General features: G+C 36.5%; 1 protein-coding gene across 1 annotated transcript; it reads right to left on the bottom strand.

The window, feature by feature from the left end:
- Positions 1 to 839: 839 nt before the first annotated feature.
- On the bottom strand, positions 840 to 2,966 carry LOC141676474 (phospholipase A1-IIgamma). The gene is made up of 2 exons (XM_074482128.1): positions 2,091 to 2,966; positions 840 to 1,672 (listed from the first exon to the last, which is right to left on the bottom strand). The coding sequence occupies exons 1-2, from the start codon at positions 2,742 to 2,744 to the stop codon at positions 1,064 to 1,066; spliced, it is 1,263 nt and encodes a 420-aa protein (XP_074338229.1). The 5' UTR covers positions 2,745 to 2,966; the 3' UTR covers positions 840 to 1,063.
- Between the last annotated feature and the right edge of the window lie 10,985 nt (positions 2,967 to 13,951).

Raw genomic sequence — 13,951 nt, 5'->3', positions numbered from 1 at the left:
TTTTTTTTTGTTATTTTAGTCAAGTTGGCATACTGGGTGTACCGCTAATTATTAGAATATTTTTTATAATAAAGGTGTTAAGAATGATACGAAATAAATAAAAAATGTAAAAAAATTAATATTTTTCATTATTTTTTTAAATCTGGGCACCCTTCATTAGAGATGCTGCATTGCCCCTAATATCATAAGCACACACTTTAATCATAAACCAATATTAAGTACTTTTGGGGAATATTATCCCTGTGCCCTGGTGCTTCTTCTTTTGAGATCTATAGATATTACCATGGTGAGCACTACAAGAAATAGAGTTTAAATGGACCGTTATACGATTCAATTTTTCGGGTCAATTTTGTTATGCATATTGGTTGTTTTTGTCGGTCTCATTAAATGGTTGAAATAGACGATCACTTTTATTTGACATGAAAGAAGTCAAATTTTTCCGTCCCAAAAATGAGCCCGAAAGAAATTTGAGTTGATTTTATTAGTCGATTTAAGACTAAAATATCCATGACAAAATACGGTCGGGTTTAACCCTTGACTAGTAAGGATCGATTGCGTCTCATCAGTTGAAGTTTTGTTTCTTAATGCAGGGGATGCATCGATGGCTGTTTTTTTCCGTCAAATTCATCCACACTTTTGATCGGTGTTGAGGGGGCGTTAGAGCATAATCACTCTCAAGAAATATTCAGCCATCACTCTCAAAAAAATATCGGGTGAAATGCGCCTATGTAGCACTCATTTTTATTTATAAATAGAAAGCATTTTTAAATAAATACCAAACAAAAATTTATGAAATGTATATGTTTCACGGGCTCAAACACATGCTAAAACATAGGAGACACAGTTAATAGATATTTCATATATTTGACATGTTAACAAATAGTACAGCAACACATTTTATGATATATGTTAAAACTATATGTTTGCGGAATGCAACACCATTTGGCAATCAAAGAAAACTCTGGACCATATCTTCAACCCATAAATAATAAAGAAAAGAATGATTAATGAAAAAACAATATCGACCTTCTGAAATTAATGTTTACAGTGCTCTCAAGCAAGGTCATGATAAATCATCAATTTCATGATCCATCAGTTTCCACGAACCGTCATCTAGTTGAACCATTCCCTTGTTCTTTTCGATCCACCACGATACAGGAACACCGTACTCATCTTTCAAAGATTCAGTGCTCTTATTAACTAGACTGATATCTCGATCAACTTCCAACTTGAATCCTCCTTTGGACCCTTGCGTTCCTGCAACTCCGTGCATATAACCCTCCATGTTGTGCCAGCTTGATAAGTTTCCTGGGCTCTTCAAGTAATGAGATTTAGTAGTATCGATAGGTAACTCTTGGCCTACATCTGAGTAACCTATAAAAGGATAGTTTGGAACAACATCTAAGCTATTTTTAACACGGAGTGCTCGAAGATCACTCAAATTTGAGAAAAACTCTTTGAAGCTTGAATCTCCAATTCGAGGACTGGCAAAGACTATAGCTGTCACCGGACATGATTTATTTGGCTGGCCTTTAGGCTTGTTGAACGCATTAGCAACTATGTCAACTGCATTCAGAGTTGCAACTGCTGCCCCTAGACTGTGACCTGTGGTGGTTATGCTTATTTCTTCATTCTTGTATTCTTCAACTAGTCTCTGAACCTCTATAATAACCTATAAAAAGATTTACCAGCTAGGAATTTAGTTGTTCCTTTATTATAACCGAATATATGAACTTGCTTTGATTAAATTAATATTCGGTCATTTTCACTAAGTAACTTTTATTCGTCTTTGTTGTGTTGTGAATAAAGTACACATATATCTTACCAATGTGATAAAGTTTTAGTCCAATAATTGCATCAAATGACAACCAAACAAATTTGCATGCATGGAAAAACTTTAAGAGTAATGATATAGTTAACCAAAACTTTTCCAAAATTAGTTATACAATGATATAGCCTGATAATTAAAGAATTCTAATTCGTGTACGCATATGTATGAACGCGGATATTATATTATAACTAGGAAAATTACCAATATTTGTAACAATTTCATCACCAAATTAATTTAAATAATCCATAATTGAACTAACCTGATCCCTGGCACTACTCTTATTGAACTGTGATTTAGGATCAGCTGAAGTATAAATAGAGTGCCATCCTTTGTGAACCTTGACATCATTATCATTACCAAATATTTTGGGATCCGAAACTAAAACAAATTCAAAATCATTCACCCACTCCAAGGTTCTAATAGTTCCTCTCCAAGCAATAACAATGTCCCTCCTCCCAATTGCCTCCTTGCCTTCATCCGTAGCCACCGCAACATAACCAATCCAATTTGATTCCTTGCTCCAAGCCTCTCGTGAAACCGGTATAGTTATGAACGAATCAGGCACTGGAATCGACGAGGTCGCGTACAAATATTTAGTCACCCGATACTTAAAAGGATTGTTCACATCAAGCCCTACTTCTGAGAAGAGATTTTTCTTGGAATATCTGCTGCCTCCTTCGTATTTGGATGCCTTCTGCGAGTTGAAATTGTCGTAGGCTGCTTGACTCATTTCGCCATAGTGAATAATATATCTACGAAGATCAATGTCCAATGGATCCAAGAGGTGGTTCCAATTGCTTTCACCACTTAAAATCCTCCATCTTTTTGCAATAATGCTGGACTTTTTTGGTTTTGTTTTGCCATGAAATGTTCTGTCTTTCTTTCTGAAACATTTTATTATAAGTGACTTCATGCATGCCTACTTTTCTCAATCGATGAACTGTTTGCATTGTAGTTTCAATTCGCTAGATCAATATATATACAAGTAGATGAGGATATATAATAATTGGAAAGTAGGGTTTGGACAGGTTGTCATGACTTGCGGTTAACTTCTACATACACACTTATCTGGGTGCTACAGAAGTGTGTAATAATAATACAGGCATAATGAATGATGATTCAGACATAATCTGAGTAGTAGAAATTATAATGACTTGAAGAATTATAATATGACTTATATACACCCAGGAGTGTGAAGTGTGTTAGGTTAGTTGATTTGTCTTGAAGCAAGTACTTATATTACGTGGAGGGTTTCTTAATAACGCTAAGCCTTTCTGTCTTTCAAGTTAAGACTTTTATTGGGGGTTCATGATCCCGAATAATTTGTATAAATATGATATCTCAAAGCCTAAATATTTAGTTTAAAAACTAGCCAGATTATATTATACCCTCGAATGAGTTTTTAGTATTTCATTAATTGGACCCAAAAGATAGGATTTTCTTTTGTAATATATACTTTCAATTAATTAATATAATTATTGATGCCAAGATGAATTTGCAATAATCAATTTCGACAGGATTTTAACGTTAATTGATTTACAGCGAACCCCGTTTTAATAAGTTAAAGTTGAAATTGTGTTGTCAAAAGTGTGGGACTTGCCTTGTAAAGCTAGGCAAGCATCTTAATATTCTTTCAGTTTTTAACTTTGAAGCAAAGAATATCTTATTGTTTGTCCTGCATTTTATCTGCATGGTTGCTTCATCTTATATATTTTGGAGTTTCATATATCATAGATTCATTATGTAAATACACCAACGCTAAAAAATTTCCCATTCCAGAATAAGCTTCTCAAGTTTTTTTTGCTAATTTATTAGACACGTGCAGATAAGATATGGAATTCTAGACCTCCCAAAGACGTATAAGAGTTCAACATGTACCAACACTTTGTTGGCAGAATAAGCTCGAGTTATTATTGTATAATTAAAAGCAAAAACTTCATGTAAGCGGGGATATAACTTGTTGATGTCTGCACTTGAAAAAATATTAAACATTTATTATCGGATTTGTTTTATTCATAAAAGGAATTAGGATTCATGTTTAATGGTGTTTATAAGAGGTAAGCAGGGGTATTTATAAGAGGTAAGCAGAGTCCGCCATTTTTATAACTGACGGTACAAATAACTGAGAGGATGAAAGAGGCTAATTTAGTAACCTCGTTACGGGTATAAAATCTTTCACAACATTACATGTGTCAGGTTATAATTGGAAGAAGATTCTTTGTATTCATATAAATAGCTCCAATTATAATATGTCACATAATTCACCATTTTATTTTATACAAAAAAAATTATTCTCTCAATTTCATTTTAATTGTTTCATGACTTTTTTACACACATTTTTAAGTGCTTTAATTACATAGTTAAAATTATAATTTTCAAAACTTTCTTTTTAAGAACAAAAATATATAACTTAAGCTTTTATATACAAAAAATAAACTTTTAAAAATGATAATTTTTACTATGCGATAATGCATCTTGAAATATGTGTAAAAAAAGTTAAGCGACGGTTAAAATAAAACAGAGAGAATATACAATTTTGTGCATTGTAGCACTACACTTGATATGGAATAAAAGTGACCTTAATTGCATAATAAAATGTTGAATTAATTAGACCAGATTTAGTCTGAAAGAGAAGTCCAATTAATGAGGCCCGAAACTCTACATATTTATCAATTTTGTAATTAATAAATACGGATAAAATCAACTTGTAAATAATATTTTACTAAGGACATAATTCCACGAGTATCGACCACTAATCCTCCATTTTAAAATTCCAAAGTCCAATACAGGTCTGAAACTTGTCCACAAAGTTTCCAACACTAATTTGTAGGTTGTCAATACCAATATAAAGGGTGTCACCCCTACCATTCAAAACTACATTTTTTGACTTGATCCTTGATATAGAGTAAAGTATGTAGGCATCTTGTGAAGGCAGAATCGAGTCATGAAACACGAGAGCAGTCAATCAAGGGCCTTGAGCTCACGAACTCTAACATTAATTACAACATATTTTTCTACTTATAACATTTTCCGCCGGATGTGGGGAAAAAACATCAACCATGATAATCACACGAAGCAGAAACAATGATCCTGACGGAACATCAGCTGAAGCTACTTAAACGATCTCATCTACCGTTGAGATTCCACCTCACTCGACTTACAATACTCAAGGAACGGATAATTCCCTCATCCCACCACCTGGATCTCAGCCAATCCTGACCCTAGGGACAAATTCTCGAAATTCAACTCTAAACGTTCCTTTGGGAACACAACCTGTTGGTTTTGAGATGTCAACCGTGATGCACCATAAATCAGTAAACCCCACATATGGGATGTCATTATACCCTTAGGTTGAAGGAAGTAGGTTGTCTCCACCTCCTCAACCACAGCAATGGAACGACCATAATTACATTAAAGGTTTTGGCTCCACTCATTGATGGACGAGATTTTTATGTACCACATACCACTGAGGAGAGCGATCAGTCAACTGGCGAAGACTCTCATCACATGAGGAGGCGTAGGGATAAAGAGCCCGTTGGAGGGAGGCGCCCCAATTTTCAGAAAACTCAAGGGATGGAGTCCCAAACTTTTTAGGAAAGGATATATGCTCATGAAACGGAGTTCCTGAGGCTTAAGAAGGACATGGAGATTAGTCAGGCCAGGCAGCCACCAAGGCCCAACCGGGCTGGAAGTGCTAGAGGAGCTACTTAAGTCATTGACTTGGAGAAGACTCATGGGAGAAGGACGGTGGACGCTCCTCGAGGTAACCCTATTGAATATTTACCCTTGAAGATCTTGATGATCCAACTGCCCTTCACCATAAAAATCATAAATACATATATCACAAGAAAGTTTAAGATGCCCATCATAAAGGCCTATGATGGGACTGGAGATCCGGAAGATCATGTGAGGAATTTCTTCAATGCACTACTATTGCAACCTATAACGATTCTATCAAATATCGAGCCTTATCTCAAACCTTGTCAGGCATGATCTGCCGCCCCCTGCCAATTCAATTGGATCCTTCAGAGATCTAAGCCAAGCCTTTATTAAGAAATTAATCAGTGGTAGAGTACATGAAAAGAGTTCAGTATCTCTCATGGGCATTGTGAAAGGAGTAAAGGAGTCCCTTTGAGACTACCTAAATCGACTTATAAAAGAAGCCTTGAAGGTCTCAAATCTTGATGATAAAGTGGCAATGATTGTCCTGCAGCAAGGAACTATGGATGATTTTTTTTCAAGATGTCCCTGGCCAAATTCCCACAGGAAAGCATGTTACAGCTTCAAAACAGGGCCAAGAAGTATATCAGGGTTGATGAGATTATGAAGAAAACAGTCGTAAGCAACGAGCCCACTGGCAGCAAGAAGCGCAAGATCGAGAGCTACTATGATGCGAAGGACAAGTATCCTCGGGCTAACAAAGATTATGATTCACCTCCAAAGAAAGGTGGACCCAGGAAAAATTCACTTAATATGCAAGATTGAATGCTCCCGGGAGTTAAATTTTGATGGAGATTGAGAAGGATAGAGATGTTCGTTGGCCAAAGCCTCTGAAAGTCGATCCTGCCAAATTTGATAAAAGTAAATATTTTTGATTCCACAAGGATGTTGGTCATAACACCAATGAGTGTCGATAACTGAAAGACAAGATCAAGTTCCTTATTCGAATCGAAAGACTGAGCAAATACACTGGAGATGGTGAAAGGTGTGAAAGGAATAATAACGGGTGAAGGAATTACGAAGAGAAAAGGAGGGATTATGATGACCAAAGGAGAGACCAAGATGATCAGGGGAGAAACACCTAACCGCAAGGCCCGGTGATCAATATAATCTTTGGACGACCAAATGTTGTTGGCTCCTCTAAAAATTCAAGAAAGGGTTATGCTCGAGAAGTCATGCACATAGTTGGAGAAGCCCCGAAATGGGCAAAGACTGGAATATCAATATCGTTCAATGACTTTGATTTAAAAGGGGTGAAGTTTCCTCATGACAATCCTATAGTCATAACACCTATCATCGGGAACAAAACTGTAAAGAGAGTCCTTGTAGACAATGGAGTGTCGGTGGATATTCAGCTTTATGACACCTTTATTAGGATAGGATACAATGATTCTTAATTGACTCTGACTGACATGCCAATTTATGGATTCTCAGGGGTTGAATGTCCCGTTGCGGGAATAATTAAACTTCCATTGGCAATTAGAAAGGAGCCAAGACAAGCTACACAAATGTTGAACTTTGTGGTGGTTAAGGATGTATCAACTTATAATGCAATTCTTGGAAGGAAGGGAATACTCTCCTTCATAGAGGTACCCTCTTCCTACCATTCGGTAATCAAGTTTCCCACCAGAAATGAGGTAGGAGGGGAAAGATGAGACATGAAGATGCCAAGAAGTTGTTATGTAGCTTCATTGAGGGTAGACGGAGCTGGGAGCAATTTTTGCTTATTGAAGACATAGATGTCCGCGAGAATGATGGGAAACGAGGGAAGCTAGTGGAAGACTTAATCTCGGTCCCTTTGGCTCCCGAGGATATCGAAATGACAACTTTTATTAGAGCATCGTTGGAGGAACCCCATAAAGGGAAGTTGGTAAAATTCTTACAGGAAAATAGTGGTGTTTTTACATGGTCAGCAGTTGATATGTAGAGTATCGATCCTGAATTAATAACTCGCAAGTTAAATGTTGATCTTGATCGGAAGACGGTGAAGCAGAAGAAAAGAAGTTTTTTCCCCTGAGAGCCAAGACGCCATAAAGCAAGAATTAAAAAAGCTCTTCGAAACTGGTTTTATCGAGTAGATACAATTCCCGGAATGGTTGACAAATACTTTAATGGTAAAGAAGGCGAATGGAAAGTGGAGAATGTGTATTGACTTCACTGATCTGAATGATGCATGCCCAAAATTGCTATCCGCTGCAAAAGATAGACACTTCGATAGATGCCACTACGGGGCACGAGATATTAAGTTCCATATGTTAGATATTGAGTACAACACATATTGGGGGTGAATGTGTTTCTTTGGATATTTATCCTTTTTAATTTTTTTGGATATATGGTGAATAAAGCAGTTTCTAATTTGTAGAGATATTGTGTTAGCAATAATAAAACAACAAGCACATTATTTCAAAACTCACTTAATTTGTATTGATTAAGTTTATCTTCCTATAAATTATGTGTTCTTAAAAATATAAGAACTCAGCTTCTTCCTTGAGAGAATACAAAAATATATGAATCTATTTATTACACTAAACTAAGGACCGGTGCATGCTTTATACACTAGCAGCACGGGTTTACAAAACTTGCACTAAAATATACTAAACTCTTTTCTAAAGCAACCTTTTTCTATTTCCATTTCTAGCTTAGCAAATCTGTGCAGAATTTTGCAGGTCTGTGACCATCATTTGTCTAGTTAATCTTGGCCCTTGATCATATATTCTTTTTAGCTACTTTGTAGACTTTTCAATCTAGTTGATAGATCATTTGTTGACTGATAATCTTGAATCTTAAATTTGTTTGTATTCTGTATTTGAGAGGCATATCGAGATCTCTAGTTTGTTCTATAGAGAAGTGATATCTCGATAAGTATAATGACTTATCGAGATCTCTGAGTTCTCTATAGGTATATTTGACTTGTCGAGGTCTCTTGATCTTTGCCCGTTAAATGACTTGTCCAGGTCTCTTGATCTCTACATGTAGAATTGACTTATCATTATCTCAGGGATCTCTATATATATTTTGACTTGTCGATATCTCTGAGATCTTTAATGAGAAATTGACTTATCAATATCTCCAGTCTTCACATCTTTATTTGACTTGTCGATAACTCTGAGTTCTCCACATGCGGAAATGACTTGTCGATTATCTCCAATTTTCACATCTTCATTTTGACTTGTCGATATTTTTGAGACTTCTCTATAATCCATTTTAGACTTCTCGAATGACTTTTCTATATTGCTTAATTTGTGACTTGTCGATATCTTAACTTGAATGAAGTCTTTGTTGGAGGAATGAATGAAGATAGGTTTGTGATTTTCTTCAGTGTGATATGGCTTTATCTGATAGGTATTTTCAGTAAGGTGTTTGTAATTTACTTATACAAGTATTTTGGCTTTTGAGGTAGGTTTGGTTGAGATAGTATTTAGATAGGCTTGGTGGTTTGAGTTTGTGAGATTTGGATTTATTAGACATGTTTCTTGATACTTTCTTCTCTCCCATTTTCTTCCTTCTGCTATCATACCCCCTCTTCCTATCATCCTTCTTCTTCTCATCTTGTTGTCATCCTTCTTACTGCCAGTTGCCTTGATATATTGACTTGGATTTGATTTAAAAGGTTTTTGTTCATCATTTTTCTGCTCATCATCATCCAAGTCATCTTTGGTGTTGAATTCAGTGTTTAATAATATGGTGTCAGCATTTTGTAGGAATCTCCCCAACATTCTTATCATTTCCTCATTTTCTTCAGTCTTGTACTTCTTTATCTTGAGGTCAATTTCCAATGTCATGATCAATCTTAGATTACCCCTCACACAATTTTTGGGGATTGTGAAATATTTGCACTTCTTGGTTTGAGAAAAGATGTAGGCCACTCCTTTGCTTGGATGAAGATAGGCTTCTAGAAAAATAGCTATCTGAGCTTTCTTGAGTTCATTAAGCAACCGAGTGTCCTCTAGAATGACTGGATTAACTCTATCAATTATTACATCCAGCTCAGATGCTATCATGGATTGAAGATTTGAGAGAGACACATGTAGACACATGTCCAAACCACGGTCATTAAAATTGGCCACTATCCTTTTCTCCTTGAAGTTTTCAACCTTTACAATCACCACTCTTAGAAAATTGATGTTGTTGGCCAAGGCTCTCTTGTAGGTGATGTAGTTGTTGTGAAGAGAGACTATTAGAACTGTTAGTAGATCATTAAACTGCTTGTCTTGACAGGGTCCTTCTGCAGCTTTCTGGAGTCTGTCTTTACCCATTCTCTTGAGAAATTTTTATTTGAGTAGAGCTTTGACCAGAGTGATTAGTAGATTTTCTAGCTTCTTTTGATTGTGCATATTTTCCAGCTTCCTTTGATTGTTGAATTCTAGCTTTTATCTCCCCATTAGTCTTGATAGCAGGCAGGAGTAGTGGAGTTAGAATTTCTGGCCTCACAGTTTCAGGCAAGGCGGGTAGTGAAACATACAAGGCACCCATAATAGCTCCCAAAGAGACAGAATTCTGCATTTGGAGATGTTTGTGGAAGCCTACTAGGGTCCTTATGTCATTTTGTTGACTCTATACTAGAGTAGTGAAAGCTGTGACCTGAGTTGTGAGTGAATCATTTGAGGCTTGAAGATTTAAGACATATTATTGTAGAGACTGGATTTGGAGATTTGTTGAGGTTGAGATTGGTTGCTGTGAGCTTGAGAAGAGAGGAGCACCAAAGGTGGAATAGTTTCTTTTATTCTTTGCATCAGTAAGGCTGATGATTCATATCTGGCTTGATGAAGTTGGTCCAACTTGATTCTTGTGTCATTGTTGCTAGTGATTTGATTTTGGATAACATCATGAAGAGCCAAAAATGATTAATTTAAGTTCTTGATACTTTACTCCATACTTGTCATATCAAACCTGGTCATCTGCTCAGCAAATTTGTTGAATTAATTTTTGATTTCTACCCGAGTGGGCACAAAGTCATCCAATTTATCTTTCACCAATCTCCTGATACCGTCTTAATGACTATCTGGTGTTTTTTGCAATGCTTTACCAATTAGGTGAAAAGCTTTGAGTTATGCCTTGTAGATATCTATAACAGCATTATATACTTCATGTGGACTGAGATTCTTGGAATTTCTTCCTAGGATAGTGGCATACTCTTCTCTAAACCTAGCCAAAACCTCATCCATTTCCAAGCTGAAATCCTTAGATAGCCAAGCATCTACATTCACATCCTGCTCAGCTTTATTTTCAATCTTCTGTTGCTATTTTTCAACATCTTCTTTGTAAGATAATAAGATTGTCCGATAATTCTGATTGGACATATCATTTATAAGTAACTGTTGGGTAATGTTAGCAAGACCAGATATTTGGTCCACAAGAAGATTATTCATTGTTATTGGCTGAGTCTGAGCATCCTGCAACCATTGTGAGATGAGGAGTGAAGGTTGTTGAGTAGGGTTGGAGGTAGATGGTATATCTGTTTGGTTTGAGGTAGAGGGTTATAAAGAGGTAGGTGACCTTGTGATTGGAATTACAGTTGAACTCACAGTAAAAACTGTGATTTTGACTGTGTGTTGCTCACCAGTAATGGGAGCCTCCATTGGAATTGGAGAGGATTTGACCAGTTTACTGTCATGTACCATGGCCTCAAACCTTTGTTCTTTTTGCAAAGAACTGGCACTTTAATGTGCTTGACTTGTCTTCCGAATAACTGGATCATTGACAATTGGACTCCTAGCTTCAATTGACAAAGCAATTTCAGCTAGGGTTTTGAGGGGAGTTGCCCTACATGAGGAACCTCTAATTGAATTGGAGAGGATTTAAATAGCTCCCCCTCAAGAGTACTACCCTCAAACCTTTAAATATGTGAAGATTGATTTGCACATGAAGGTGTATTTGGTACTACCACAGGGTCTTCAGTAAAAACTGATGAAACCCCTGTGTTAGTGTTAGTGTCATCAAGGTCTACCCCAGAGTGTAGCCTCTCACCAACTGAATGTTGTTCCCGGGTGGTGAGCACAGTTTCATGAACTGTGTCACTTGATTTTGACAACACTTGAGAAGTGGATTCAAGTCTCAAGTGTTTCATTGTAAGTAGAAGAAATTTGAGAGATTAAATTAATGATTTGAGAATTGAGTGTTGGCAGCTCCCCCTAAATATATGAGGGAGCTTCAAATGATGTGCTCTCAGTGTGTGTGTCATCCTTATTTCTTCTTTCATACACTTGAGTGTGCTCAAGTTATGGTGCAGACTCTTTACAAGATGCACTAGGAAGAGTGCTTTGTTCAATAGAGACACCCTGTTGAGAGGATGCTCCTAGAGTCTGTTTAAATCCCTCTTTTCCAACTACATCCTTTTGGGAGGCAGAGGTGGTCGATTGAGTGGTCAGCTCAGCTTTCTTAGACTTCTTCGGTTTCTTGACCTGGTTAGACTCTATTGTGTTTGGTCATCACCACTCTAATTAATAACAGTTAGGGTTTCCTACTTTCTCTTATTTTTACTCACCTCACCCTTTTGAGAGGATGAAGTGGTTGTTTTCCTAGCTTATAATGGTAGATAATGAAGGGTCTCAGTTGTGGAAGGCCCCTGTTAGTGTTCCTTTGTTTGTACTTCCACGGGTACATGAGCCATAACTGTACTAGTTTGAATATTAGACCTCATGTTAGGCATTGGGTAAGGGTAAGTCCTATATTTGTTCTATCAATACCATTAAGTAAATGAATGTCTTGAACTTTATAATTTAAAGTAGACATTATAAACCTAGGAAAGAAAATTTCCTTACCTATTGTGGCCAAAGGCAATGTGAGCCTTGTGCTAAGTTCCTCTAGAATCGAGAGCCCCACATTAATGTGTCTGTTGTGAGCCATGGAGAACACAAGCTTCTGGACCACACTTTAGATGTTGTCATGCCCTGTCTTCCTGCAAGTAAAAGCTCTCATAATGGAATCAAATAGGAATGACCATTCCCTCATAAAATGCTTCTTATTCAGGCTAGCAAGGTTGATCCTTTCACTATAATTGATGAAGTCCATGAATTCAGCTAGTTCCTCTTGAGTAGGTACCTCCACCATTCCATCAATAGGGATTCTCAGAGCCTTGTTGACATCATCCTCACTAAACTCCACATGTTGGCCTTGAATTGAGAAGTTCACCATTAGAGATATAGCTTAAATCTCATGCACAACTGTCCTAACCACAGCTGAGTTCCATAATTTATTGATAACATCCATGTACAAAATGGGATTAGCAGTTAGGGCACCTGCGAAGTATATCTCAGACAAGAGCTTGACAAAACTCTTGAAGTTATCAGGAGCTTGATTAGCATCTTTGAAAGCAAGGTAGTCGGTGCCCTCCTTTGGGATGAAAGCTCTAATAGTGTTTGATGCCATTGATATTGTTTGAATTGGATTGGATAAGAAATTTGAAAGAGAAAGAGTTTAAAAGGAGAGAGAACGATTAAGATTAGCAAAAGCTAGGTTACTTGAGATATCGAAAGCGTAAAGAGGGGTTATGTTGAGATGTCTGGGTATTTATAGTAAAAGGTAAGTGACTTGTCGAGATGTAGAAATAAATGTTTAGAATTTTCTTATCGAGAAGTCAGGTGAAAGAATAGATAGATATCGTTAATATCATTTTCATGACTCTTATCGAGAACTAGATAATTGAAAGAGATGTGTCCTAAGTCCAATCATGTATGATGATTTAGGAATAACTTTTATGTAATCTGTTTTGATTTCATTGATATTAATAAAAGACTTATTTTGGTTTTATTGCGGGCTTTATCTATTTAAGTATTTAAATAAGATGTACCATAGTTTAGAGTAAAGCTTTTTATGGATTATGATGAGATCATAATAATGAGACCTAAAAGATGATAACTCTGAACTTAAATAGTTCCTGGTCATAGGATTACTAACTGGTAATTAGTAATCCGCAAAGATCGGTACATACTCTGTTTGCTTCATTATGGAGGATGTCTGTTCTCATAGACATTTGTGTGGTGACACTATAACTAGTATGCATGTGCTTATTATAGAATAAGTTCACTGAACATGACTCACACAGCTGAACAACTGATGGAGTTCACTCACGTGTCAGCAGATGCTCACATAGTGATAGTTGTACAAGTATCCTTAGACTTGAGGTCATCATAGTCATCTTGTGTACACTGAACTATATTTTGGTTTAGTTCTTAGTCTCCAGGGACAATAATAAGGGCTCTACTAGGTGTAGGAATTTGTACACGAAGATAGTGTATGATCAATAAAGGATCTACCCCTTCCAGTGAAAGGAAGAGAATGTTCAATGCTGATCCACTTATGCTAGTTCAGGAATCTCTGGCCAGAGTGAATGAAATTAGAAAGGAGTTTCTAATACACATTAATTAGAACTAAGCATATTGAATGGGAAAGCATATGATT

This window comes from Apium graveolens, chromosome 8 (assembly GCF_009905375.1).
Source record: "Apium graveolens cultivar Ventura chromosome 8, ASM990537v1, whole genome shotgun sequence".
NCBI lineage: Eukaryota > Viridiplantae > Streptophyta > Magnoliopsida > Apiales > Apiaceae > Apium > Apium graveolens.
The sequence above is the reverse complement of the archived record's forward strand: the minus strand, read 5'-3'. Positions and strand labels throughout refer to the sequence as shown.

Coding starts and splice junctions, on each gene's coding strand:
- LOC141676474 (XM_074482128.1), bottom strand. CDS start 2,744: ATGAAGTCACTTATAATAAAATGTTTCAGAAAGAAAGACAGAACATTT. Junction 1,673..2,090: donor AGAGTAGTGCCAGGGATCAG/GTTAGTTCAATT, acceptor ATCTTTTTATAG/GTTATTATAGAGGTTCAGAG.